We start from the raw sequence: 26,438 nt of genomic DNA on the forward strand, positions 1-26,438 counted from the left end.
CTGTACATTCCGCCGGGTCCGTCGGTGATAGAACGCGGTTTACGACGGAAGTTGGTTGGTCTGTTAAATGCCGTCACCGGCTTGCGATGTTGCCCTGGCTCGCGTTCGCTGTGGCTGCGGTGCTCGGCTTGTTTTTCTGGTCCCGCAAGCGGCTGCCTTTAGGTAAGGTGTGCCTGCACCGAGTCTGACAGGTGGGAGGCTCGCTGTTACTTAACCATGTGTGGGACATCCCGTGTTTATTCAACGGGGGAACCTGGAGAGGTTCAGCGCGAGAGCAAGTGATGTTCGTCTCTCCTGTTTATAACGTGCGCACTGTGCTCGAGTCCTGCAGCTTGCAGTGTGTCTCTGTGCTTTTAGCTTTCATTCACCTCCACTTCAAGTGTCGGAGTTGTAAACACACTCTATTTGCAGATATCAGTGCGAGTGAACATATTTGCATTTTCATTCTCAAATGGGGGTTTGATGCGTCAGGGGTCGTACGCATTTAGGAGCAGTACAACCAGCATCATGACCACATGCCAAAGTGTCATTCTTCTTCTTCAATTCTGATACATATACGTGTTGTTGTTATTATATAATCAATTTACAGGAAAACCTTCATCTTCTACTGTTGCATATCATAAAAAAAACATGTGACATAACAAGACACACACACACACACACACACACACACATCTATACTCGATAAATATGTTTGGCTTTGGTCTTAGATATGTTTTTTATTCAACAAAGTTTAGTATTCTCTTATGCCTTTGTTGACTATTTGCACAGCCTTTTTTCACTTTTTTACTTCCTTTACCTCCTGTAATTCAAAAAAAGATTTTCTTGCCTTGAATGTGTGTTTTCAGAAACTTGATGGCCAAATTACCTTCAGGATCAAAAGTGTCTTTCTATCTAAAACATTTTTTTTTTTTCTATGATTATTTTGGGTATCTTCAATAACCGGGATTCTGCACACAATGTACTGATGCACCCAGTGCGGGTGCAAGTGTTGCAACGTCGGTGGCATCATGAAGACACCAGAGTTTATGAACCCACTTTTGCAATATGGCAAACATCATCCCATGCCAGCCCAGAGGGAGTCTTGCGTGTTACACTTTAGGTCACTGTTCGGACTCTGAATCTCCTTTATAACTCCCCCGCTGCTCTTCTTCTTGTCAGTTTTTGCAGCCTGTTCCTGTCGCCCAGCCATGGCACAGCAGAACAGTGCTGCCAAGAAGAACCCGGCTGTAGCGGCGCTGCACTCGCACTTCATCGTGGGGTCGGTGTCGGAGGAGAACTCGGAGGATGAGGTCCAAGGGAAGCTGGACCTGCAGCTGGAGGAGAAGGAGCCGCGCTCGTTGTCGCCGTCCTCCGGGAGCTCGGACAGCACTTGTGATATGGGCTTCGACCACATTGATGGCCCCGTGAACAATCTGAGGTGAGAATCCACCCCTGGTTAGTCTGCAGCACCTCTGGTCTGTCAGTGTTTATTTTTCCACACACTACTGCCAAAAACATTTCTACTGAATACTGTATCATGTTAAGGAAGCTGCTCAAACATCTCATTCATTTTGGAAATATTACAGGTACTTCAGGGTTTACATTTTTCATTAGTCTCTGTTGCAATTCAATTATGTTTGGATTATTTACTTTTGTTTGTCGTTATTAAACCTTTTTACTTATAATTATCATAATTATGGTTTACTTTTACATATCACGAAGACATAACCGTTGGCAGCCCATGATTACTTTATTCTTACTCTGTGGTCATCATGTATGGGAATTTTCAAATGCTATCTTATTAGACCTGGAGTAAATCTGGATTTCTGTGCTCCTCCTTCACTGGGTTCCTCTTTTTTTACAGCATGTGTGAAAAATGTGGTTTCACCAGCAGCACACTGCTAAAGGGTTTCTCTGTGCCCTGAATCTGCGAGGTCAGCCTGCAGTCCAGGCACAAGTTTGAGGGAAAGTTGGAAAATCTTCACACACAGAAATTCTTAGTCGAAAGGAGCTATTCAGCACGGACAGAGCTGCGGTCTTTACTACATCGTCCAGCCCCCAGGTCTTTCACTGGTTCTTGGACCTCTCCTTTTACTGTAAAGTTACTTTTTTCTCAAAAGCATTGCACAATATTTGTCTCTCAACCTTTGAGATTAAAATAAAGTCATGCGGATGTAGGGAAAAAGTTAAAAAACAGTCTTTTTACATGTTTTCTAGTGTACATTATATTATGCAACCAGTAATGTGCACAGTGGTGTTTTTGCCCACTGACTCACTTTATGTGATTTTTCTGAAAAGCTTAACCTTTTGGCATTTTCTTAGCACTATATAAACATCTGGATCCCCTATAGAGTCCAGACAGTTTCTATGTCCAGTCTGGTTTTGAGTGGTTAGATTTACGTGGACAGAGGGGATGAGAGCCAAGGAGGGGGTTTCAACACAAAGATATTTGGATTGCAGATTTAAAACTGGAAATACTGGATGGGAAGTGCTCCCACCCCCCCATCATCTCCTCACGCATAGGCCAGAACAAACTGTCTACACTTTCACAGCTGGATTGAAATCGGAGCCCTCCATTCACTAGGAGCTCATTTGTCTCGTGCCGGTAACCCCGAACAGTGATGCAATAATGCAGAATCAGGCCATAGAATCCAGCCAGCCAAAAGAGCCTAGGCGCTGCCACACCCTCCAGTCAAAAGTCACAGTCCTCCCCCAGTGTTACCCACTCCCCCATGGGTCTCTCTGGGGTGGAGCTTGATTTAAAGACCGGTTGGAAGCACATGCTCCAGCCTGAAAGCACGTTTGAGGAGTTGTGGACAGATTTGTTCTTTCAGTTGTTCTTTTAGGAGCACGATGACAAACTGTTTTATCCTGAAATAAATCACACTTTTGATGTTTTAACACTTCTAAAACGGTTAACTCATCACCATTCCTTCATAATTCATTTTCAGGCTTTTTTTTCCTACTGCTGCTGTAAATCCCCCACAAGCCATGAAGTTCAAGATAAGAGACAGTAGTCCAATCTTCTGCTCTTAAAACCAGTTTATAGTCTGAAATCAATATGAGGTAATATCAGTGTCTTGTTATCTATGGAATGTAGAATGCATAATAGCCCAGCTGCTGCTCAAAAACTCGAGACGGGTTCCATCTTGCAAACAAAAGGTTTTCAGGGTTAAACATCAGAGCACACGTTATTTCCTTGTCATTAGCACAGTTACCCCCACCCTGTCCTTTTAAACCTGGAGGTGTTATTTAGTTATTCTTCAGTATTTCCATACACAGACCAAGCATGTCAGGGCTGCACCTTGTGAAGCAAGGCAGAGATCGCCGGCGTATTGATCTGCAGAGGGACTTCACCGTGGCTTCCCCCGCTGAATTTGTCACCCGATTCGGCGGCAACAAGGTCATCGAGAAGGTAATGATTTGTACATACCAGTCTGGAAGACATGCTAAAAGTGCTAAGCCAGTTGTGCCACATTCAAGCTGACAAGGAGTCAAAAACAAAACCCATGAAATGTAATGACTATTGCACTATCAGTATATATAGACACAGTGATGATATCTATCTGAACACCTAACAGCTAAATTCCTACTAATTTACTAGTCCAGGTCTCATTGTACTTAAAATCATTTAAAATGTACCCTCAGCTTTTTCTGCCGCCACATTCAAAAGACATGGTGGTTTCATTTTCATAAAATGACAAGAAGCATTTCCATGAACGTTTTATGCTCCATAACTTTTATGCTGTGACTCAATTAGACTGATTGATGGAGTATTTTGATTTCGCTTCTCTAGGTGCTTATCGCCAACAATGGCATCGCAGCAGTCAAATGCATGCGCTCCATCCGCCGCTGGGCCTACGAGATGTTTCGCAATGAAAGGGCGATCCGCTTTGTTGTCATGGTGACCCCAGAGGACCTGAAGGCCAATGCAGGTGAGCTTTAATGTGATGTAAATCACCTGAGTAAGTGTAACAGCTATGGTACCAGAATCAGCCGAGGTCTCAGGTCTCAACTCTTTGGCGGTGCATCCTAGCACTGCATTACCTATGTGACTACAGCAAGCCTATGCTTCTGAGAAAAGCAGGTTCTCTGTATCAATCATTTCTTTTCATTAATGCCCTTTATTAGGAATCGGTTTATACTTCCAGAATTGTGTATACTACCTGGCAGGAAACTAATTGTTCAACTAACCATTTATTTGAAAGTCTTTTTATAAATTTATTTTTTGTGTTTCTGTCTTCCATAGAGTACATCAAAATGGCAGATCATTACGTACCGGTGCCCGGAGGGACTAACAACAACAACTACGCCAACGTGGAGCTCATTCTGGACATTGCAAAACGCATACCTGTACAGGCTGTGTGGGCTGGTTGGGGTCATGCATCAGAGAACCCCAAACTCCCAGAGCTGCTGCACAAGAATGGCATCGCTTTCATGGGTTAGAGAACATTCCTACTTTCTTTTTTTATGACTCCTAAGCTTTAAGTCATTTTATTTAATTAAATGCTTTATGTGGATTCATTTTCTGCTCCTTCCTCAGGTCCCCCAAGTCAGGCTATGTGGGCTTTAGGAGACAAGATTGCCTCCTCTATCGTCGCTCAGACGGCTGGCATTCCAACCCTGCCCTGGAGTGGAACAGGTAGGTCAAAGTTTGAGTGGTGTCTAAAAATAGTCTTCTATTGACACTATTTATAATAAGATTGGATGAAGAAAATAGTTTTTTATATTGTTCTAAAAAAATCTATGCTTCATGCATCCCTCAAGACCCCAAATATGTATAGTGGGTGCACAGTTCATAAAAGATAGTTACTAGCATCACACAATGTCATGGACATGTAAGAACGTGTATGCTGATTGTGTCACCTCTTTGTTATTCTCAGGCCTGACAGTAGAATGGACAGAGTCGGACCAAAAGAAGAAGACCATCAATGTTCCTCTAGACGTGTATGAGCTTGGCTGCATCGAAGATGTAGAGGATGGCCTGATAGTAAGTCACCTAACTGACGTTTATTATACCAAATCAATGTAGCATGTGCTTTATTATACAGTACAGTCTGGCATGTATGCTGAAAATGTTTTTCAATTGCCAGGCTGCTGAGAAGGTCGGCTACCCTCTGATGGTGAAGGCCTCAGAAGGCGGTGGAGGAAAAGGAATCCGTAAAGTCAATACTGCTGATGATTTCTCCAACCTCTTCAGACAGGTAAGTGAAAACCAGCATTTGATTCAAAACATCATGCAGGACTTGACACATTGTATAGGCTGGGATTCAGGGGGGGGGGGAGTAAGAAGATTTTGAAAAGATATCTTTTGCATTTCTTAACATCATGGATTTTCTGTCTCTTTGGTTCTCCAGGTCCAGGCAGAAGTCCCAGGATCGCCCATATTCGTCATGCAGCTAGCCAAGCATGCCCGCCACTTGGAGGTCCAGATCTTGGCTGATCAGTATGGCAACGCCATTTCACTGTTTGGTAGAGACTGTTCTGTGCAGCGACGACACCAGAAAATCATAGAGGAAGCTCCTGCTACCATCGCCACTTCTGATGTGTTTGAGGATATGGAAAATGTATAAACCCTTTAGCATAATAAATATATGCTAATGATGGAGCTCTAACACCAACAAATTTCAAGTTTGATATGAACAGACCTGTCCTCTCCCCTCAGTGTGCTGTGAAGCTGGCTAAGATGGTGGGTTACGTCAGTGCAGGTACAGTGGAGTACCTCTACAGCCAGGACGGCAGCTTCTACTTCCTGGAGCTCAACCCTCGTCTGCAGGTGGAACACCCCTGTACTGAGATGGTCGCTGATGTTAACTTGCCTTCCGCTCAACTGCAGGTCAGTCTCGAGCCAGTTTCGGAAATGAACTGCATGACATGAACATGGACATTCGGCAGAGTTTGCCTTTCACATATGAAAAAAGCAGCAGGAGATTGTCCAGGTCAGATGAGTTCACATTAACAGGGAAATGTCGGGAACATTGAGGCGAAGGGTGGTGCTTGGTTAGAGCATGCAGGAGGCAGGACGTAATGTATGAATTCTGCTGTGGAAATCATGTGTTCTCTCTAACAGTACGTTACCAAAAGCTCTCAAACTCTGTTGTCCTTCAAAGTTGACATCCTTATGTCCATCTTCTACGTATATGGCGTCTCTTTTTCATCCTGAGATGTTGTTTTATTCCAGTTGCACCCGTCATGTGATAGAAACATCATCAACGTAGCTGAAGCTAGGAATTCTACGAGGGGGCTTGCAGGAACATTTCTGGAAATATGTACAGACATTTGCCCTCTCACATACAGCCCCTCTGGGAAATTTCAGGAAAAGGTCCAGACTAGTGTGTTACATTACACATCGTGCTTTTGAGTCTGTGACAGACAAAGTTAGCACGCTTCACCGCCTTCACTGCTCTGCACTAGACCGGTCCCATGTCGCCAGGCAACCGGCTGCAAAAGAGGGAGGCAACGTGCAGAACTCGTGTAGTGGGATCCAGTAGTGGTAGCAGCAGCGTGTCATGTGGTCTGGTCTGCAGTGTTTAGGATTGTGTGTAAATAGGTCAGTGGCAGAGAGGCTGAAGGGCAGTGTTGCTGAGAATGCAGTGTAGTCAAGCTGATTGGGTGTTACAGTGGGAGTGTCACCCACTCACACACTGCTGTCTTTTAACAGGAAACAATGGGACTTGTTCTGTCTGCAAGATGTTTCTTATCAGTTGTCTAGCAAACTTAAAAACATGCTGACAACAATTTGATAAGCATGCAGGAAAGAATCTCTGTTAGTTCAGGGCCTGTGAGCCTGTGTTCTGTATGAGTTTAAACTTGTTTTTGATCCCACTTTCTCCTGTCAGATTGCCATGGGTATTCCTCTTCACCGGATCAAAGACATCAGGATGCTTTATGGGGTCCAGCCCTGGGGAGACAGTCTCATTGACTTTGAGGGTCTATCCAATGCCCCCTCCCCACGGGGCCATGTCATTGCAGCACGTATCACTAGTGAAAACCCTGACGAGGTATGAATATAATACTTGTAGCTAAACGCCATGGTTTCTTCTGGTGATTCTCCTTTCCTTTTTATTTTGTCAATTTTACATTTAATAGTTCTGTTTTACCCATTATAAAAGTCCATTGTTATGACATCAATAGAATGCTACCCATGCCTAAATATCAAGTTAGCTGTTTTTGGTTTAGCTTATGAGGAAGATGAAGTGTGGTGTCCGTGTCTGATCGCAGGGTTTCAAGCCGAGCTCCGGAACGGTGCAAGAGCTGAATTTCCGCAGCAATAAGAACGTGTGGGGCTACTTCAGTGTAGCGGCTGCCGGGGGTCTGCACGAGTTTGCTGACTCCCAGTTTGGACACTGCTTCTCCTGGGGGGAGAATCGTGAAGAAGCCATCTCGTGAGTACACGCGTGTCAGAGAGCCCACCATTTATTTATAATGGGATTCTTTTTCTTTGCAGTTTTCAAATTAGATGTTTTTATATTTTGTCTAATTTGGTTATGTCTTAATTATTTTCAAGCAATATGGTGGTGGCTCTGAAGGAGTTGTCGATCAGAGGCGACTTCAGGACCACAGTGGAATACCTCATTAAGCTTCTGGAGACAGAAAGCTTCCAGCACAACACCATTGACACTGGCTGGCTGGATAGGCTCATCTCAGAGAAGATGCAGGTATGACGACATGTTCCAGCTGTGGCCACTGGATGTGAGAAAACTATAAAAAAACAAAAGCTCATGTTTGAAACACTCATCCATATTATTATGTCAGTGCTGACACAGCACTACATTCAAGTGCAGGGATGATTTCTAAGACCTTGTGTCTCATCTTCCTGTGACCATGACATTGTAATTTAAGATTAAATGTAAAATATTTTCCTGGCTGAGAAGTAAAGTGAACGTTTTGTGCAGGCGGAGCGCCCTGACACCATGCTGGGAATCGTGAGTGGAGCTCTTCATGTGGCAGATGTAAATCTGAGGAACAGCGTGTCCAATTTCCTACATTCTCTTGAAAGGTAATGCCCATGGCATGTCACAGTCATCAGTGTGGAGCAGCAATTTGAGGTGTGTTTTGAATATAAAATATGTGACACTACTCTGATCAGGGGCCAGGTGCTGCCAGCACACACGCTACTCAATACTGTGGATGTGGAGCTGATATATGAAGGCCTGAAGTATGTCCTGACAGTGACACGCCAGTCTCCCAACTCCTACGTGGTCATCATGAACGCCACCTCAGCTGAGGTTGACGTTCATCGGCTCAGTGATGGAGGTCTTTTGCTGTCGTATGATGGCAGCAGCTACACTACCTACATGAAGGAGGAGGTTGACAGGTAAGACAAAGAAAATTGTGACAATGACATTTCTATTACTAATTAAGTGTAGAATGAAAAATTAATTATTGGCAAAATCCTTTTTTTATTGGTAGGTATCGCATCACAATTGGGAATAAGACTTGCGTTTTTGAAAAGGAGAACGATCCTTCGCTGCTGCGTTCTCCATCAGCAGGAAAAATCATTCAGTACACAGTTGAGGACGGCGGACACGTCTTCTCTGGCCAGTGCTATGTTGAGATAGAGGTACAGGACAGCATGTTCCCGCTCATGTGTCTGTTGACCACAAGAAAGACAGAATCAGTTTAAATTTGTTTTGTGTTTGTTAATAGATGGTTTAGATGTAAACGCTGATGCTTTTAAATTCCAGGTGATGAAGATGGTGATGACTCTCACAGCTGCAGAGTCTGGTTGTATCCACTACGTGAAGAGAGCTGGAGCAGCACTGGAGCCCGGCTGTGTCATTGCCAAGCTGCAGCTGGATGACCCGAGCAGAGTGCAACAGGTACTTCACGTAGTATGACAACTGGGATGCTCCATATACCAGCTACCAAGTCAACCGTGTTGTGCATTATGTCTTGTTTCGTTCAAAAGTACAGTTTCCATATCAAGTTATGACACTGTGTCGCTTTCTGATCCCTCTGAAAAGTAACTGTCTAAATGACAGAGGTCTGCATTTTCATTCTCAAGAACTGCACTTCACTTACTCTTTGAGCCTTGAATTTTGGTTATTTGGGTGAGCATTTTTGTTTACGACTTAATGAAGTCAAAACATCAATGAGGCAAGAACTAGAGGCTGCCAAGAAAGACGAGGGCTCAGTAGCCTGAAGGGAAATGCAGACTTAACAGTTTAAAAGGAGCCCGCTTCTGGTGTATTTGTACTACTGATGAGGTTACTGCCGTTTGAGGAATGAAGTATAAACAACTTTATTTGTACTCCTTGTACAGCAGGCTTTCCACTGTCTTAAAAAGTCCTTTATCAGAATTTAAGGCCTCAAAAGTCTTCAATACATTAACATATTTTATAGTCACGTAAACATTTAGGTAGGTGTTCATTATCTTAAAGTCCATTTAATGATACTTCCATTGGACTTTAAAATTCTTATAACTGCAAACAAGACCAACATGGACTTGATAACTTAGTTTACAAACACCCCTGTTTGGAATTTATCTGAGTACACTCGGCTTGGCCCTGGGAAAGACTATGGATAACTCCTGCTGAGGGTTATTCTCTACAAGGCTACTTAAACGTATCTTCAGTTATGGGGGAGTGTAGATAATTCTTGGACTCAGATATTCCTTCATATCTGTCGTACTTGACATAGGTCTGGAATTTCATTTTTAATGTTCTTAAAAATGACTTAAATTTAACTTATTGAAACCTGCAAAAACCATGTAGAGATTCACAAATCACATCTTGTCTCATTATTCAGGTTAATATCATTAAGAGGTGATAGCTTTTCGCTTTAACAATATGTCCACCACCAATACTATACCACTCAACTTGCAATGCCTGTATGTGTAACAGTTTTGCAAAGTATGTATTCATTTTTGTTGTATTTGTCTTGCAGGCAGAGCTGCACACAGGGGACCTGCCTGCTATCCAGGCAGTAGCTCTGAGAGGGGAGAAGCTGCACAGAGTCTTCCACAACACACTTGATCACCTTGTCCACATCATGAATGGCTACTGTCTTCCTGAGCCTTTCTTCAGCATTAAGGTGAGAATTCATACACAGCCGAGAACACACCAGCATCAAGACATCCAACTTCAAGCTGATTTCTAAATATACTATGTACCTCCTGTGTCTTTCCTAGTTGAAAGAATGGGTGGAAAGGCTGATGAAAACCATGCGTGATCCCTCTCTGCCGCTGCTGGAGCTTCAAGACATCATGACCAGTGTGTCAGGTCGCATCCCGCCTGCTGTGGAGAAGGCCATCAAGAAGGAGATGGCTCAGTATGCCAGCAACATCACCTCTGTGCTCTGCCAGTTCCCCAGCCAGCAGGTGACACATAACGCATGCACACACCATTCTAACATATGTCCACTGCCTTGTGTTCTATAGTAAAAACACCTGTCAAGTAACTCATTTCAGCAATTGCTTCTTTCTTAGGCTAAATTAGTTCGATATCATGAATTCTCACCTGTTTGGTCCTGTTTCACTTGGATTTTTCAGTCCGTCAGAAAATTACTATCAACGTGCTTCACCCTTTGCAGTTTCTTGTGCAAACAATAGATTTCAAAACATAGATCATATTAAAAGGGTAAGAAGGATTTATGTGCTTTCTCTGTCTCTCCCACTCGCTCACACACATTCAGAGAAAGTGTGTAATATTTATTCAATTTAAATCTGTAATGAGAAAAATGTCTTTCCTTAGATTACACAGGATTTGATTCGCTATTGCTTGGAAAACTCTGATAGATATATATGCATATTTTATGAATTTGATATTCCTGCCTGCTTTATGAAAAGCAAAAGCAGCCCAATGCAATAATGTGAGTAGAAGTGAAAGGTTTCATTCACACTTAACAACATTTAACTAGTTTTTCTCACCTATTTCACACCTTGTCAGAGTTTCATATTCTCTGTGGGGTCCCTGACAATCGCAGATCAGGGTCATCTGTGCTCCGTGGATTACCTGCTTATGAGTCTCCACTGTTGGTGGGATAAAATGCTTATATGGTTTATCTCCTTCGTTTCCAGATTGCAAACATCCTAGACAGCCACGCTGCTACTCTTAACAAGAAGTCGGAGAGAGAAGTCTTCTTCATGAACACTCAAAGCATTGTTCAGCTGGTACAGAAGTGAGTATCGTAGTCAACACGTCAAAGTGATGACAGGTTTCACACATTGATCATTGTAATCTGATGACCCTCAGTGACACTATAACACTGAGATGTACTGCATTTTTGCCACATGCCTACTGAGGTCCATGGTGCATTTTTCTTTGTTTGACTTATTTCCTCTCTCCAACAGGTATCGCAGTGGTATCCGAGGACACATGAAGGCGGTGGTGATGGACCTGCTCAGGCAATACCTGAAAGTAGAGATCGAGTTTCAGAATGGTGAGGAACAGGAGCCACCCACTGACTTTATTGGTTTCAAGGTTTCATAGTGGTGACATGTTTGAACATGCAGGCGTAACGAGGTTTAATTTGTTGTGCAATACAAATTCATCAGAAGAAATGCATTTCCTTGTTCTCTCCTTTTGGTGGCGCCCCCTTTCACAATAAACACCTTCAGCATCTTCAGTTCAATTCAATTCAATTCAATGCCTTTATTGACATTGCACAGTGTACAATTAAATTAAGTGTCCCAGTGGTACAGAAGGTTTCATACAGACAAGTAGACACAATAAAGTCTAATATATATAAAAACAAACAATTAATAGAATAAAACATAGGGTTTTAAAACAGATGAGAACATGTATTAAGTTATGTTGCACATTGTAACATTGCACATGAAAGTATTGCACATTTAGGATATTGTTGCACTTGGTAAAGTTTTCTAATGGCACTTGGATGAAAGCTTGTTAAGAGTCTGGAAGGACCTGTAGCATTTTCTAGAGGGTAGCAATCTGTGACTCTGCACTTCAACTATACAGTATTAACCAAAGCTCTTGTGTGTTGTGTATTGGCTTGTTTACAGGACACTATGACAAATGTGTGTTTGCTCTGCGTGAGGAAAACAAAGGCGACATGGCCAATGTGCTTAACTACATCTTCTCCCATGCCCAAGTCACCAAGAAGAACCTGCTGGTTACAATGCTGATTGTGAGTGACACTGATGGATTTTTAACTTAAGACTTTCCTTCTATAACTTTTATAATTTTAATGATGGTTACGATGATGGTCAGGTAGATTAACCATGCTGATATATATATATATGTATGTATATGTTTAAGCATATGCATTAGCAACAATGTTATAGACTTATAGTACACTTGTTAAGATGCAATTACATTAATTGCTGTTCAATAAAGCAAGTCATTGATTAAAGCAATTTCTGAAAATCAATCATGTAAACTGTTCAACTGTCTTTATAGGAAACGGTGATGATATGAATTTGATATTAATGTGTAGATGTTCCTTCCTATTCTTCTTTTTCTTAAGTAGATTGTTTGGAATATCAAACTAGTTATATTCTCCTATGTGCAGGACCAGTTGTGTGGCCGTGATCCCACACTGACAGATGAACTGATGGCCATCTTGACCGAACTCACCCAGCTCAGCAAGACAACCAATGCCAAGGTGGCACTGCGTGCTCGGCAGGTCAGATGGTTGATCAATTTATTTAAACAAAAAAAGGCTCAGTCATCAACATTCAGAAACAACTAAAAAGTACAATGCATATATATTAGTTTCACCCAGATGAAACTGCAATTTTCTTTTCTCTAACAGCAATTAGTAGCATACAGCTGTTAAAACATATTAGTTGTGAATTTTTTTATAAATGAACTGGTAACTGATCAGTACTTGGTATCGGCCGACATGCCAAGTCCAGGTATTGTAATTGGTATCTGTAAGGGAAACATGGATTCTTATAAATATAAGTGCTCAAAGCCTCTGCTGAATGTTAACTGAACATGTAATATCTACTTTTAAGTCATAGTGAGAATTTCACCACTAGATGTCGCCGTTTACTCCCCTATGGCAGTTATTTGTTAGGAAGAAACCAAACGAGAGATTCGAAGATCTTTAGACATTTTAAAGGTGGAGCTGAAACTGTAAACAAAGAGACTCAAAAGTGATACATATAATAATGACTTATGTAACCTACGATTGTATACCTAATGTGGAAGGTTCTCTCCATCTTCACCCTCTATAGGTACTAATAGCTTCCCACCTTCCCTCTTATGAGCTACGACACAACCAGGTGGAGTCCATCTTCCTCTCCGCCATTGATATGTACGGACACCAATTCTGCATCGAGAACCTGCAGGTTGGTAATAAAGGACTCGACGAGCAGTTGTGGCTTGATGTCATGTTTTGATAATAGACAGTGTTGAAGATATCTCATAAATTTTCTCTCTAGAAACTGATCCTCTCAGAGACATCCATCTTTGATGTTCTGCCCAACTTCTTCTACCACAGTAATCAGGTGGTCAGGATGGCTGCCCTGGAGGTGAGACCCATAATGATTTCAATCTACAAATCAATTAGCTTTTATGTAATTTTAAGAAATAATCACTTCGCACATAGCTAACTAATATTTTCTGTGCTTTCCTCTCTGATAACTAATATTTTCTGTGCTTTCCTCTCTGATAACTTCAGGTTTACGTGCGCAGAGCGTACATCGCCTACGAGCTCAATAGCGTCCAGCATCGACAGCTGAGGGACAACACATGTATAGTAGAGTTCCAGTTCATGCTGCCTACATCGCATCCTAACAGGTATCACAATCACAAAATGCCTGCAAAGCTCATGTGCTGTGTCTCACCTCTCCTGCCCTCCTCCCCAAATGGCACTGTGGACAGGAATCAATGCTCGCAACAGGGATATATATAGAATTTGGCAGCACAGTGATTTGTTTCTTTAATTAATTGAGTATATACTTGCAGCCATCCTCTGTTGTCATCATTTGGTGGTTCCCTGTCTTTTTCCTCTTAAGCAGAGTTCACACTACACGACTTTCAAAGTCGGCTGGTCGCTGTACGGTTCACACGACTTGTCTTGTGATCGGAAGTCTTGCAGTCATTATGGGTTCACACTATTCGACTGACTGGCGACAGGGGATCACACATTACATGATCTTTTCACCAGGATAAACACCCGACTGGTCCCCAAACTATGTTTAAATATGAAAACACACACGGGAAGAGACACAGTGAATTTGACTGATCCTCTGTGTCATCCTGCTCACAGAAAGACACAATAAACATAAGACAGGTGAAACTCTGCAGTTTGAAAAGAGTGCATCTGGGTCTGCAGTCTTCTTTCCGAGCCCAACCCAAAACCTGGCAGGCAATCTGTGCCTGAACCCAACCTGAGCCCAATGCAGTGCAAATAAGCTGCGCTGAGTTTGGGTTACCCTGTGCCTTACACGTATCTGTATTGCTTATTTCCCCAATTACAGACAAGTGCAGTGTACAGTGGTCAGATTGGAGTTTGCGGAGAGCCTCTCTAATCGTGTCTCTGAAGAGTTCACAATGACTGCTAACCGGGCACCGATCAGGGGCTTTTTGTCGGCAACTGGCTGTGCTTAGATGATTGTTGTATCACTCCAACACCTAGAAATAATTCAGTCCACAATCTTTATGTCCTCCATGGTGCCATGCTTCCTCTGCCCCCTCTCCCAGCTGTGTCATTGTTCATCGTTGTTCTCCATGTAAATGCTCCTCATGTGCAAAAGAAGGTATTTTTGCTAAACTGAAAGTGTGAGTGACATGAGCAACAAAGCTCCCAGCATCAAGAATCCCATGTCAGTTGCTCTTCCTTTGTAAGTCCTGGAAAAAAATCTTATATCCTCTCATTAAACTTGGGAATTGGAGAGAAACCAAAGACAAACTGTTGTACATGCTTAGCATGTTGCACTCACATCCTGCATCCTACCAGTGTGATTGTGTCTGTCTTTGCGTGAGTGTTTGTATGTTTATGTGTATGTGCCCTGTGTAGCTCTTCAGTGCTAGCATTTTTTTTTGCGTTGTTTTGTTGAGTTTGTGTAGTTTGACGTCTTTTGGATGCCATCACACGCTCATTTTATAGCATGCTTGTGATTTAATGAATCTTAATTAACCTTCACGATGAGAATGATCCTGTCTTTGTTCCGAGTGAATCTCAGGACAAGGAAGCTTTACAATCTGATGATGCATGTTGTAAAGGGAGCAGTCACACACACACACACACACACACACACACACACACACACACACACACACACACACACACACACACACACACACACACACACACACACACACTACTACACTTTGGCTGTCTCCCTCCCCTGATGCCTGCCACTAACCACTTAGTAATCAATGTTGTTTAATTGCAGAGGGAACATCCCCACTCTAAACAGGTATTGTAAACATTCTTTCTATTGCATTGACTACTAGTGAATGTAGATTAGCTAGCTGCATGGTCAAAGAAAAAATTATGACATAAAGAATGATTCATCTGGTAATTAAGTCAACGACCTGTTACGTTACGTAATGATGTAATGGTGCTTTAAAATTTCCTCAGATCAAGCTGAATTTAGCAACTGGGCTGTAGTCTTGCTCAATTTGTCTTACTGACGACAGCTTCTTATCTGGCATTTAGCCTCTGTGTCAAACATTTGTCTGTTTGTGTGAAAGAGTGTTACATTCCTAATCATTGTTTTTGTGTGTGTGTGTGCTTCAGTATTGTAAATAAATGGAATAACTTGTGACAAAAAATACATGTTGTACACCAGTGCAGATCTCCTTAACTGAAACCTGTAACTGTCCTGGCAGGAAATTTTCTGCTCCAATCCTGGACATTGTAAAAGCCATGGAAACTAAATTAGAGGAAACTAAACCCCAGGACCTTAAAGCACAGGATAGTAAATCTAAGGATGATGATGCTGAGGGGAAAAAAGCCTCAGAATCGGAAACTGTGGAAAGGTTTGACACACAAAACCTCTTTTTTTTGAGTACTTTCAGTGGGTATACCTTCAGGGAAGGCCTCCTACAATCAAAAGGACTAACACCCAACAAAGTGAAATGGGTGAATCTTTTAAAAGGGATTTCCTGGTGGATCTATGTTTCCTTGTTCCTGTGAAAGGAATATTTTCTTTGGTTTAATTTGACTAACCTGTGGTCTATCTTAAACAATCCGGTGGCCGGGGAGCATCTTTACAAAGCCAGTCTAGTGCGTTGTCAGATTTCCTTAATAACTGCTCTCTGTCGACACCCTAGGATGTCGTTCTCATCCAACCTGAACCACTACGGAATGGTGCATGTAGCCAGCGTGAGTGATGTTCTGCTTGACCACTCCTTTACACCACCTTGTCAGCGCATGGGAGCCATGGTCGCTTTCCGCTCCTTCCAGGAGTTCACCAGGTCAGTCCTTGTGTAAAATGGATCTCAACTTAAGTACATTTTGTTCATAGGTGAAGATGACATTATGTGTTATTAATGGCATGTGTGATTTCCCTTCCTTCATAGGAACGTAACAGACGTGCTTAGCTGCTTCTCTGACTCTCCTCCCTCAAGTCCAACTTTCCAAGAGGGAGGTAATCCTGTCCTGTATGGCGAAGAGGAAACCAAGGTGGTGAGAACAGACTTCTGATAGGCCCTGCTCATACCTGGCATTGAAATGTGCATTTGGAGCAGCTCCAAGTACAGGTGTGAAAATGCACCGAAGATGCATTAAGGACTCCCTATGTCTGATCGCCCAGATATTCAAAGGGTGTCTGGGCAACTTGTAGCCACATTCTTTTATCAATATACATATACAAATTTGCCTGGGGCCGCATTGAAGGGCCGCCTACTCAACCTACGTCCTCCCCATTACAGGAAGTATTTACTCATACGGGGTTTTTAAATGGCAGAAGGTGGCTTGTCCCAAAAATTTTAGATTTTCGAAAATCCCATAAAGATACTCTGCATCTCAGGCAATTCGGTTTGCCTGGAACAGGCCACGGAATAGACCCAGTGTGTATTATCTTCTCTTTTTCATTTCTTGCAGGCTAGGCAGAGAAAGTGTGCTGCTACCTTCCTCCGGTTAAAAACACAGAAAGAGATATATTCCTTATTTTGGCGTATAGACCAGGGAAGTGAAATCTGATCACAAGTTGTTGCTCGAGACAAATTCTTATGCCAGGAGTGAACTGAAGTACTTAGAACTGTCCACTTGTGATCAGATCCCCCAAGACGCATGTAAGCCAGGTATGAACAGGACCGTATAACTGGCCTGATGATCGTACATCTTTTAGAATGAAATGTCTTTGGCTTTTTCACCCAGAATGTCCAGGATGAACCAATCCATATCCTGAATGTGGCGATAAAGACAGACAGTGACATAGATGATGACGGCCTGGCAGCCATCTTCCGGGACTTCACTCACTCAAAGGTTGGGAGCTGTCTACAGTATTGCTGTTTTTCTTGAGATTTCTGTAGAGAGATTTAAATGTTTAGAGATGTTTCCCGAAAGATCTTATTCTGAATTTCAGAAATCCCTGCTGTTTGAACATGGCATCAGACGGCTGACTTTCCTTGTTGCTCAGAAGGTGAGTGTAATAGTTCATGTTTAGCAAATCAACTACCCGTCTTCACAATAAGTTACCATGCATGCCACCTATTCAGTATTTATGAATAGCATGTATCAAAACGATACAATTGAACTGTCCGGCATCTTTCTTTTTGCAATTACTAATACTTAGAAGAATAATGTGGGATGACATTACTGTTGTAATTGTTATGATTTGCATTTGAAATTTGGCTTATTTTCCTGTTTGTCTCTGTATCTCTTCCTGCATGCCTTGCTTTTGCTGCATTTATGATGGCAGGATTTCAGGAAGCAAGTCAACTGTGAGGTGGACCAAAGGTTTCATGTAAGTAGAGGCTGAAAAATAAGATAAGGACGGACAGCCAATTATCGATGCATTTACTCTTGTAAAAAAAACTGTTCTGGCACTACCAAGGAAAAGCCCATTCAATATACAGCCAAGATTTAGCTTATTTTATCTATTGTGCCAACATAGATAAAGATAGTAACCTAACCCATCATTGTCCAGAATCAATACTTTTAGATCGACGGGTCATTAAAGCCAGAGAAACATACACTCATTTTTAGAATAGAGAGACGTAAAGGAATCGAACCTCCAATCTTGGCAGTTTTATGTTTGTACTCTGCTGATTGTTAAAAGCGATAATGACAGGTATTGAGGACAGGATTAGATTCTGGGAAATGCTCCGTTTTTTCGTCTCTGCTTTCATTTGGACAATAGGCTTTGATTTTTTTCTTGGATGGTACCACAATCAATGATAAGAGCAAATCATGCTAACTGGTGTCACCGTCATTATGTGGCCCTTGTTACATACATTTTTTTGTAGTGTGCGCCATCCTGTATCCTCGCCCAAATTTTTGTTCCCCCCCTCAGTTCTCTACATAGTGAATTTGATGTGTAATCAGTGTCAAATCACTGCTGCAGAGGCCTTCAGTGTGTGTGTGTACTGTTGCTGTACTCTCGTTATCATGTAGCCTGCGAGGTGACGAGAGCATCTCCAATCGGTCGGGCATTGTTTCTTGGCAAGTGTGACACTTCATCTGATAACGTCAAACAGGGCTACCGGGCATTATTCAGAGGATCAAATGTCTCTGAAAAGAAGGAAATGTTTTATTCATTAGCATAGTGAGTGGTGCTTTCTATGTGTAGCCTATTACCATTATTATGTGAGCGTGCTGTCCGAGTGAATACGCAGTGATTCCAGCAGTAACAGGAGAGGAGGGTCCGCTGCATGTAGAACAAGCTCCTGACCATCACTGCTTAATACTCCACACTTAATCGTGTTGCAAACCAAGCAGAGCTCAGAACAGCTTAATTTCACTCGCTGTGATTAGGTTTAACGTCGATGCATGTTCTAACTGATTTGGTATCCTTAAAAATTAACTGCCATATTTACAACCATGGTTTTTGCTGAAGACATATTTTTTGATTTTTATTCTTGTTATTTATATCTTCCACACAGAGAGAATTCCCCAAATTTTTCACATTCCGTGCCAGAGACAAGGTGAGTGTCCACATTTCATCAGCTTTGTGTCAAATTATCACTTTCACTCAAGACTTTCTGAATGTTGGAATGACCACTTTCTGTTCAAAGGATGGGGGAATTAACCTTTATGTTCATATATCAAATTACTAGGATTCTTACATCAAACAACAGATACATCAAATTCCTTTTGCTGGGAAACTGTTCAAAACCATTTGTGGTCATTAGACAACAACTTTTCACCCCCTTGGCGATTCTGAATTTCACTCTATCACAATCAGCGTTACCCCTCCGTTACCCCCCGATAGTTTCACTTCAGCGATACCACCAAAACTCATTAAAGTAATGAACCTTTTTAACTATTTCTTCCATTTAAGAGAAATTACGCCCATTAGCAGCTTTCTGAGAACGAGATTGCCCGTGATTTCATTTACTTAATACAGTGTGTGGCTCACAGGCATCTCTCTACTCTTATATCAACCAAGTGCTCCTGAAATTGCCAATTTGAACTACTTTACTGCATTACTGTGTTAATGGAAAAGATGATAGCAGAGAAGCCCAACTTTAAAGGGAAAAAAAAAAACAATCTTCAGGAAACAAGCTCGATTAACATACTTGAGTGTTGTATTGCAGTTTGTGATCATGTCCTTTTTTTTTCTCTCCTGATAGTTTGAAGAGGACAGGATCTACCGTCATTTGGAGCCTGCGCTAGCTTTCCAGTTGGAGCTCAACCGCATGCGCAATTTTGCCTTAACTGCCATCCCGTGTGCCAACCACAAGATGCACCTGTACCTGGGTGCAGCCCGCGTGGAGGTGGGCACAGAGGTTACGGACTACCGTTTCTTTGTACGAGCCATTATCCGCCACTCTGATCTGGTTACAAAGGTAAGAATACAATAGTGCATAGTTTTGTTTTTTTTGCTTTATATTCTTGAACGTTTTTTCAGTATATTTGCACATAGGCCCAACAGTCCCCTAAAATTATAACAAGCCTCATAAGTAAAGTCACATTATGTTCCTCAGCCTTGTATTTGTGGTTTTTACAGGTTTCTAGCCCTATTTGATACCTTTTTATTTAAATCCACTAGTTCCAGATTTTTATTTGGATCCGTACAAAGTTGTGCACATTCATTGATACAAAGCGTCTAAATATGTCTGAATTTTTCATCAATATTCACACATAATTCGCTGAGAAATCAACAAATGTGTAGAAAAATGCTATGTTAAAGAAAGTGATAAAAAGAATCTTGCATCTGCCCCCTGATCCACATCAAAATCAAATGGTTTCTTCTCACCCATACGACATCTTACCAGCAAGTCTCATGGTCATCCGTCCTCTAGTTTTCGCATTATACTGATAAAACTACTTCCTTAGTGGAGTAATTATACCTACCCATTTTTCTCTCTCTCTGTTCCATCACTAGGAGGCCTCGTTTGAGTATCTCCACAATGAGGCAGAGCGTCTGCTGCTGGAGGCCATGGATGAGCTGGAGGTGGCGTTCAACAACACAACAGTGCGAACTGACTGTAATCATATCTTCCTCAACTTTGTCCCCACAGTCATCATGGACCCATCAAAGGTTTGTGGGGGGAAAAAAAACATACACATACACTCTCATACATCTCTCATTTTTATTGATCTAATCATCCTCTGCAATCTACAGATTGAAGAGTCTGTCCGCTCCATGGTCATGCGTTACGGCAGCCGCCTGTGGAAGCTGCGCGTCCTGCAGGCCGAGCTGAAAATCAACATCCGCCTAACACCGACAGGAAAGCAAATCCCCATCCGCCTCTTTCTCACCAACGAATCAGGCTACTACCTGGACATCAGCCTTTACAAGGAGGTCACTGATTCCCGAACGGGACAGGTGGGGCCCAAAGACCGACAGGTGGGGCAATCATACATCTTCCATCTCATCTGCATACTGTCCAGTCACAGGCAAAGGGCTTCAGCTCCATCCTGGAAACCTCAAATCACAGAATTCAGTTTGCCTACATCCCTTTTTAAGTTAAAGATGGAGTTTTAAATTTTTACACTGCAGAATATAAATGTCCTGGCTTTAAAATGCACTGACATGAAGTAGTCAGTTTAGTAAATGTTTAGTCTCACAGTGGATCAGGTAAGTTACATCCCATCCATCCATCCATCCAAAGTGAATGTTAAATCTACATTAAACATGAAAGAATGGGGGGGAACCATTCAGAACATTAGTACTCAATTAATGTATTATTTTTCCAAGTTTTTCCATCTCCTTTTTTAAAAAATTGCTTTATTAGTTCCATTAAAGTGAATATTAAGAGCAAGGTGTCAGATTTGCTGAGATAGGATTGATTTTGACCAGTTCCTGTGTACATTCTTCTCCACCACTTGTGCTTCTTTGAATGTGTGTTAGGCTTTGTGTTTGTTTAGGGTCATAGTCGTCGTCATCATCCTCATAATCAGCAACATCATCATCATCATCATCATCATTATGAGGCACAAAGATTTTTGTTACCTTAATCCCAAGGTTGTTAAAAATGTCCGAATATCTGTAAAGTGACGTGTTGTTTCTTCTCTGTTCAGATCATGTTCCAAGCCTACGGGGACAAGCAGGGTCCACTGCACGGCATGCTCATCAACACACCCTACGTCACCAAGGACCTGCTGCAGTCCAAGCGCTTCCAAGCACAATCTCTGGGCACCACCTACGTCTACGACTTCCCAGAAATGTTCCGACAGGTACAGTTCAAAGAGAAACTTACTTCCTGACCATCATGCATAGATTCTGCTAATGAATACTAAATCATTTTATTTGGACTATTTCATTTCTTTCTCCAGGCTCTGAAAAAGCTGTGGCATTCAAGTCAGGCCTTTGCCTACTTACCCAAGTGCCCTCTTCCCTCTGAGCTGCTCACCTTCACTGAGCTGGTTCTAGACGCCCAAGGTCAACTGGTGCAGATGAACCGACTGCCAGGAGGCAACGAGGTCTGTATTTTTTATTTGACACATGAATGCAGATATAAAAAAATACATAATACACATGTACTTTGACATGACCTTTTTCTTTATTTCTCCACCTCCCCTTTCAAAATGTGTAATTTCCTTTTTACTCCCTAGGTGTCTCTGTGTTTCTTTGACTGTGTGCTTGAGTTTCTTTAGTCTATTATTGAATGGATTAACTTAATGCATATGTCTTGTGATTTTTTTTTTTGTTTACACCAAATGATAAGATACTGTAGTCTCAGTCATAGAGCATAACATGTGGAACTTCTCACACTTGCTCTTATTCTCAGCTACAACTCTTTAGTAAACACATTGCCCTCAAATTCATAAAAAACACCAACTATTTACTGTGTATTTATGATACAGTAGATATATATGATATTTAGTAATTCTTTTGGGCCTCTGCTCTGTCTATCTAGATTGGTATGGTGGCTTGGCGGATGACCCTGCGAACTCCAGAGTATCCAGCGGGACGTGAGATCATCGTTATTAGCAATGACATCACGCACAAGATCGGCTCATTCGGGCCCCAGGAGGACATTTTGTTCCTGCGAGCCTCCGAAATGGCCAGAGAGAGCGGAATCCCTCGAATCTACATCGCGGCCAACAGCGGCGCCCGCATCGGGCTGGCAGAGGAAATAAGACACATGTTCCATGTGGCGTGGCAAGATCCAGCAGACCCGTATAAGGTCAGCCACCTTTGTCTCAATCACAGAGCACTGTAGTTGAAGGCTTCTCTAGAAAATTTAAAAATGTCAAAGCATTTTAGACTTCTGCTTGTATTTATGCATGATATAGATTTTTTGTTTTGTTTTTTATATTAATATTATAAATATATATTTTATATTCCCTCTGTAAATCTTGTTAGCAGGTACAATTTGATTTTAGGATGTCATTTTGTGTTTTTGCGCAATGACATTCAAGTTTTTGGATCACAAATGTCCTTACAAATTATTGACGAATTAATAATTGTACTTTGTTGAATTTTCTAACTTCATACATCCACCTGGTTGCTCTTTTGTGCATTTTTTTTATATTTGTGTCTTTTTTCTTTATGTTTCTCTTTTCCTTTTCTGTCCCTTTTTCCTTTCTTCTTTCTTTTCTTCCTTATAAGACTTATTGTTTTATGCCCCTGTATCTTTGTCTGTCATAAATAAGCAGTCATTGTATTTTCCCCTGCAGGGTTTCAAGTATCTCTACCTCACACCTCAGGATTACAAGAAGGTCTCAGCCCTGAACTCGGTGCACTGTGAACATGTGGAGGATGAGGGAGAATCCAGGTAGGTCATAATTACAACATATGAAATCTTTGTACGTGAGGAAATTAATCTTCCAGCTGCTGTAATATCAGTCAAGTGAGCGTGACTCCACTGATTTAAGTCCATGAGGATGTGATAGAGGTAACTGCAGGCGGAAAGCTGGTGGAAGGTCACGTCTGGCTCAGAGTGAATGCAGCTCAAGTGTTGTCCAACAGGTACAAGATCACTGACATCATTGGAAAGGATGAAGGACTGGGTGTGGAGAACCTGAGAGGGTCTGGGATGATAGCTGGAGAATCCTCTCTGGCTTATGACGAGATCATTACCATGAACCTGGTAAGACTGAAGTGGACTCACTTGTGTACAGAAAACACACGCACACATGAAGTCTCCTTGTTATCCCTGATCCCTGCTTCCATGAGATTCCTTAGAGACAAACATTATCATCCTATAGGTCACATGTCGAGCCATTGGAATCGGGGCCTATCTGGTCAGGCTTGGACAGCGAACCATCCAAGTGGACAACTCTCATATTATTCTTACTGGAGCTGGAGCTCTCAACAAGGTAAAATCATCCACAAATATTTTCTAATATAAATGTGTTTTCGGTTCAATATACAATCCTGTTGTTTGCCTGCACAGTTTCCCATAACACTGAATGAGCACCAAATTAATTGTTTCTGAATTTGCACAGTTGATGCATCTGCATTTTAATGAGGAATTCACTATACATTTTTTATTCATTAGCTGGCTTTAACATTTTTCTGCTGATTTGAGAGGAAGGGCTAAAAGATCTGGAAAAGAGCTCTTTGTGTGCTTTGTGTTTTTTTTTTTTATATAATCACAAACAGGGTAGAATTAACAGTATTTTCATAAATTACATTTATATCAAAGAAATAAATAAAACTGAAAATGGTGCTATTATTTTGTAGCTTGTCCCATATCTGCTTCCTCCTGCCTTGCGCTGCTCTGCGAGTTCTCTTTCCCGATCCCAGTGACAGGCCCGCCTGCCACTCATATAGTGGAATAATTGAAAGCGAACCATGAAGTTGTATTTGCATAGAAATAGAGTGACATGCCAGAGGCTACAATGCAGGACACCCATATCATTTGTTTTTAATCAAAATGAAGTTTTGCTGAGGCAAATTGTTTTCTGAATGCAGTGTGTGTGTGTGTGTGTGTGTGTGTGTGTGTGTGTGTGTGTGTGTGTGTGTGTGTGTGTGTGTGTGTGTGTGTGTGTGTGTGTGTGTGTGTGTGTGTGTGTGTGTGTGTGTGTGTGTGTGTGTGTGTGTGTGTGTGTGTGTGTGTGTGTGTGTCTTTACGCTTCAGTCCCTGCTTTCATCTTGCTTTTCGTTCTCTGTCCTTGTCAGTGCATTAAGATGACTCCATTTTAAATTAGATAACGGGTTGCAACATGACAAATCATGTAAATGGCCCAATAATGGCATATCTATTTGCTGGAATAGCAATTGTTTTTATATGGCACCCACTGTGGAGCTGTATTTGTGCGATTAGACTCGTAGTCATGATTACTGACAAGTGTCTACATTGTGTAGGCAATGCATTGCAGTACAGTGCATCATGTGTTTGTTTTAAAATGGTACAGATCTCACAAGCCACATGGGCAAGAAGGGTGTTTTTTCCTGCTCGTTGATCATGTGGTTTCTTGGCTATTAACTGAAACTTAATGGAGAGCAGGAGGCTGCCACCCAGAGATCATCATTTCATTATCGGCTGAAAAGCTCTCATATTTTCATGGGGACTGGATAGTAACTACTAGCGTAAATACCCCAGTGAGCTGTTACATCCAGTTGGCCTCTGCTTTCCTCCCAGTCGTCTCCCTCCGTCCCTCCTCCTATATCCCATCCTCTCCTCCCTGCTGTAGAATCTTAATGAAGCCGGCGACGGCCAGAGGCGCCGGGGTTTTGTGTATGTCAAGGTGATTGCAATGTTTCTCAGGCCCGCAGGCTTTACTGACAGCTTTAGGAGAGCGCCCTAGATTTGTAGCCAGATACATAACCATTAACGGTAATAAAGAAAGTAAATGATGGCTGAAAAGGTGAGAGTCGAGGGTAGGGTTTGAGCTTCTCCCTGATTTTTATGGAAGCAAGTCAGGACTGTGCCACCTGTTCTAAGCTGCTTATGAAAATAGGGCGGGCTGAGAGATTTTTATGGCTTCGGGTTGGCACTGTTCTGCACCTTCTCTATCAGTGTTACACAATAGCCTCCATCAGTTCTGATAAACTAAGAAATACAGCAACAGGGAATTTCAGCCAGTTGCTAGCATGTAGGGGAATCAAGTGTTTTTTGGGGGCGGGGTCTGCTGTGACGGAGAGTTTTCTGACAGCTGATCACCTGCATTGACAAGGGAGTGGGGCCATGCCGTGTACTTCAGGGCCCCAGCTGTTCCCTGACATGTCTGCGACTGTGTGCGAGCTCGTTGATCAGCAGCTCCACAAATGAGAAACTTAGTGACAACACCTCCTGTTGTCTGCCAAGGCTGCGCAACACATACGGTAGATTGACTGTTGCCGCCATCGGAGGCATGAGAGACAGGAAGCTTTTAAAGGCCAAATCTTCACATAATTAAACTGGGCAGAAAAGCGCTGCTCCAGATTTCCACACCAGTTCCAAGAGCAACACTGCAATTTTTTACTCCTGTATGTGTCTAAGTGGATTGTAAACATGAAGGCCTTGTTTTTCACCAGGGTTTATGCCTTGATCATTTTTTTGTCCAATGTAAAATCCACACCTATTTGTCAGCTGTGGAATGGAGTGGGTTGTCCACTAACCAAAGGGTTGGTGGTTCGATCGCCTGTTTCCTTGGCCAAGACACTGAACTCTAAATTGCCCCAGACAGCTGTGCCGGCAATGTGTGAGTGATGTGTGATAGAGAAAGTGCTGCACATAGATTCATTGTATGAAGGGTGAATGGCAAAACCGTACTGTAAAGTGCTGTGAGTGGTCATCAAGACTAGAAAAGCACAATATTAAAACAGATCAATTACCTTTACCTTTCTTCTTCCAACTCCAGGTGCTGGGCAGAGAAGTGTACACGTCGAACAACCAGCTCGGTGGAATTCAGATCATGCACAACAATGGTGTGACCCACTCTACGGTTTGTGATGACTTTGAAGGAGTCGTCAATATTCTGGAATGGCTCGCCTACATGCCCAAGGTAATTTTTAGCAGTTGTTTTGAATAAGATGCTCAATCCTGAATTCA

At 42.2% G+C, this 26,438-nt stretch overlaps 1 protein-coding gene across 14 annotated transcripts in view; it reads left to right on the forward strand.

Moving 5' to 3' along the window:
- acaca (acetyl-CoA carboxylase alpha) overlaps positions 1 to 26,438 on the forward strand; it is a 34,884-nt gene that overhangs the window by 453 nt on the left and 7,993 nt on the right. Inside the window, exons 2-44 of one of the 14 annotated variants that reach the window (XM_035178415.2) lie at positions 1,162 to 1,420; positions 3,250 to 3,397; positions 3,779 to 3,917; positions 4,232 to 4,423; positions 4,526 to 4,624; positions 4,866 to 4,972; positions 5,076 to 5,186; positions 5,340 to 5,549; positions 5,648 to 5,818; positions 6,822 to 6,983; positions 7,204 to 7,367; positions 7,490 to 7,640; positions 7,878 to 7,981; positions 8,072 to 8,299; positions 8,395 to 8,545; positions 8,670 to 8,804; positions 9,871 to 10,017; positions 10,115 to 10,303; positions 11,003 to 11,103; positions 11,276 to 11,364; positions 11,948 to 12,072; positions 12,457 to 12,570; positions 13,127 to 13,240; positions 13,334 to 13,423; positions 13,573 to 13,691; positions 15,293 to 15,316; positions 15,732 to 15,881; positions 16,176 to 16,319; positions 16,425 to 16,530; positions 17,224 to 17,331; positions 17,432 to 17,488; positions 17,768 to 17,812; positions 18,951 to 18,992; positions 19,641 to 19,856; positions 20,396 to 20,551; positions 20,636 to 20,860; positions 21,535 to 21,690; positions 21,790 to 21,936; positions 22,374 to 22,643; positions 23,137 to 23,234; positions 23,429 to 23,549; positions 23,668 to 23,778; positions 26,248 to 26,391. In XM_035178415.2, coding sequence (XP_035034306.1) covers positions 1,191 to 1,420; positions 3,250 to 3,397; positions 3,779 to 3,917; positions 4,232 to 4,423; positions 4,526 to 4,624; positions 4,866 to 4,972; positions 5,076 to 5,186; positions 5,340 to 5,549; positions 5,648 to 5,818; positions 6,822 to 6,983; positions 7,204 to 7,367; positions 7,490 to 7,640; positions 7,878 to 7,981; positions 8,072 to 8,299; positions 8,395 to 8,545; positions 8,670 to 8,804; positions 9,871 to 10,017; positions 10,115 to 10,303; positions 11,003 to 11,103; positions 11,276 to 11,364; positions 11,948 to 12,072; positions 12,457 to 12,570; positions 13,127 to 13,240; positions 13,334 to 13,423; positions 13,573 to 13,691; positions 15,293 to 15,316; positions 15,732 to 15,881; positions 16,176 to 16,319; positions 16,425 to 16,530; positions 17,224 to 17,331; positions 17,432 to 17,488; positions 17,768 to 17,812; positions 18,951 to 18,992; positions 19,641 to 19,856; positions 20,396 to 20,551; positions 20,636 to 20,860; positions 21,535 to 21,690; positions 21,790 to 21,936; positions 22,374 to 22,643; positions 23,137 to 23,234; positions 23,429 to 23,549; positions 23,668 to 23,778; positions 26,248 to 26,391 — 5,910 coding nt within the window. In that variant the 5' untranslated portion in view covers positions 1,162 to 1,190. Of the gene's footprint in view, positions 1 to 1,161; positions 1,421 to 3,249; positions 3,398 to 3,778; positions 3,918 to 4,231; positions 4,424 to 4,525; positions 4,625 to 4,865; positions 4,973 to 5,075; positions 5,187 to 5,339; positions 5,550 to 5,647; positions 5,819 to 6,821; positions 6,984 to 7,203; positions 7,368 to 7,489; positions 7,641 to 7,877; positions 7,982 to 8,071; positions 8,300 to 8,394; positions 8,546 to 8,669; positions 8,805 to 9,870; positions 10,018 to 10,114; positions 10,304 to 11,002; positions 11,104 to 11,275; positions 11,365 to 11,947; positions 12,073 to 12,456; positions 12,571 to 13,126; positions 13,241 to 13,333; positions 13,424 to 13,572; positions 13,692 to 15,292; positions 15,317 to 15,731; positions 15,882 to 16,175; positions 16,320 to 16,424; positions 16,531 to 17,223; positions 17,332 to 17,431; positions 17,489 to 17,767; positions 17,813 to 18,950; positions 18,993 to 19,640; positions 19,857 to 20,395; positions 20,861 to 21,534; positions 21,691 to 21,789; positions 21,937 to 22,373; positions 22,644 to 23,136; positions 23,235 to 23,428; positions 23,550 to 23,667; positions 23,779 to 26,247; positions 26,392 to 26,438 lie in introns of all 14 variants that reach the window. The other 13 variants (XM_035178416.2, XM_035178418.2, XM_047343454.1 and 10 more) reach the window with 13 other exon arrangements.

The sequence above is a fragment of the Hippoglossus stenolepis genome, chromosome 15 (assembly GCF_022539355.2).
Source record: "Hippoglossus stenolepis isolate QCI-W04-F060 chromosome 15, HSTE1.2, whole genome shotgun sequence".
Lineage (NCBI taxonomy): Eukaryota > Metazoa > Chordata > Actinopteri > Pleuronectiformes > Pleuronectidae > Hippoglossus > Hippoglossus stenolepis.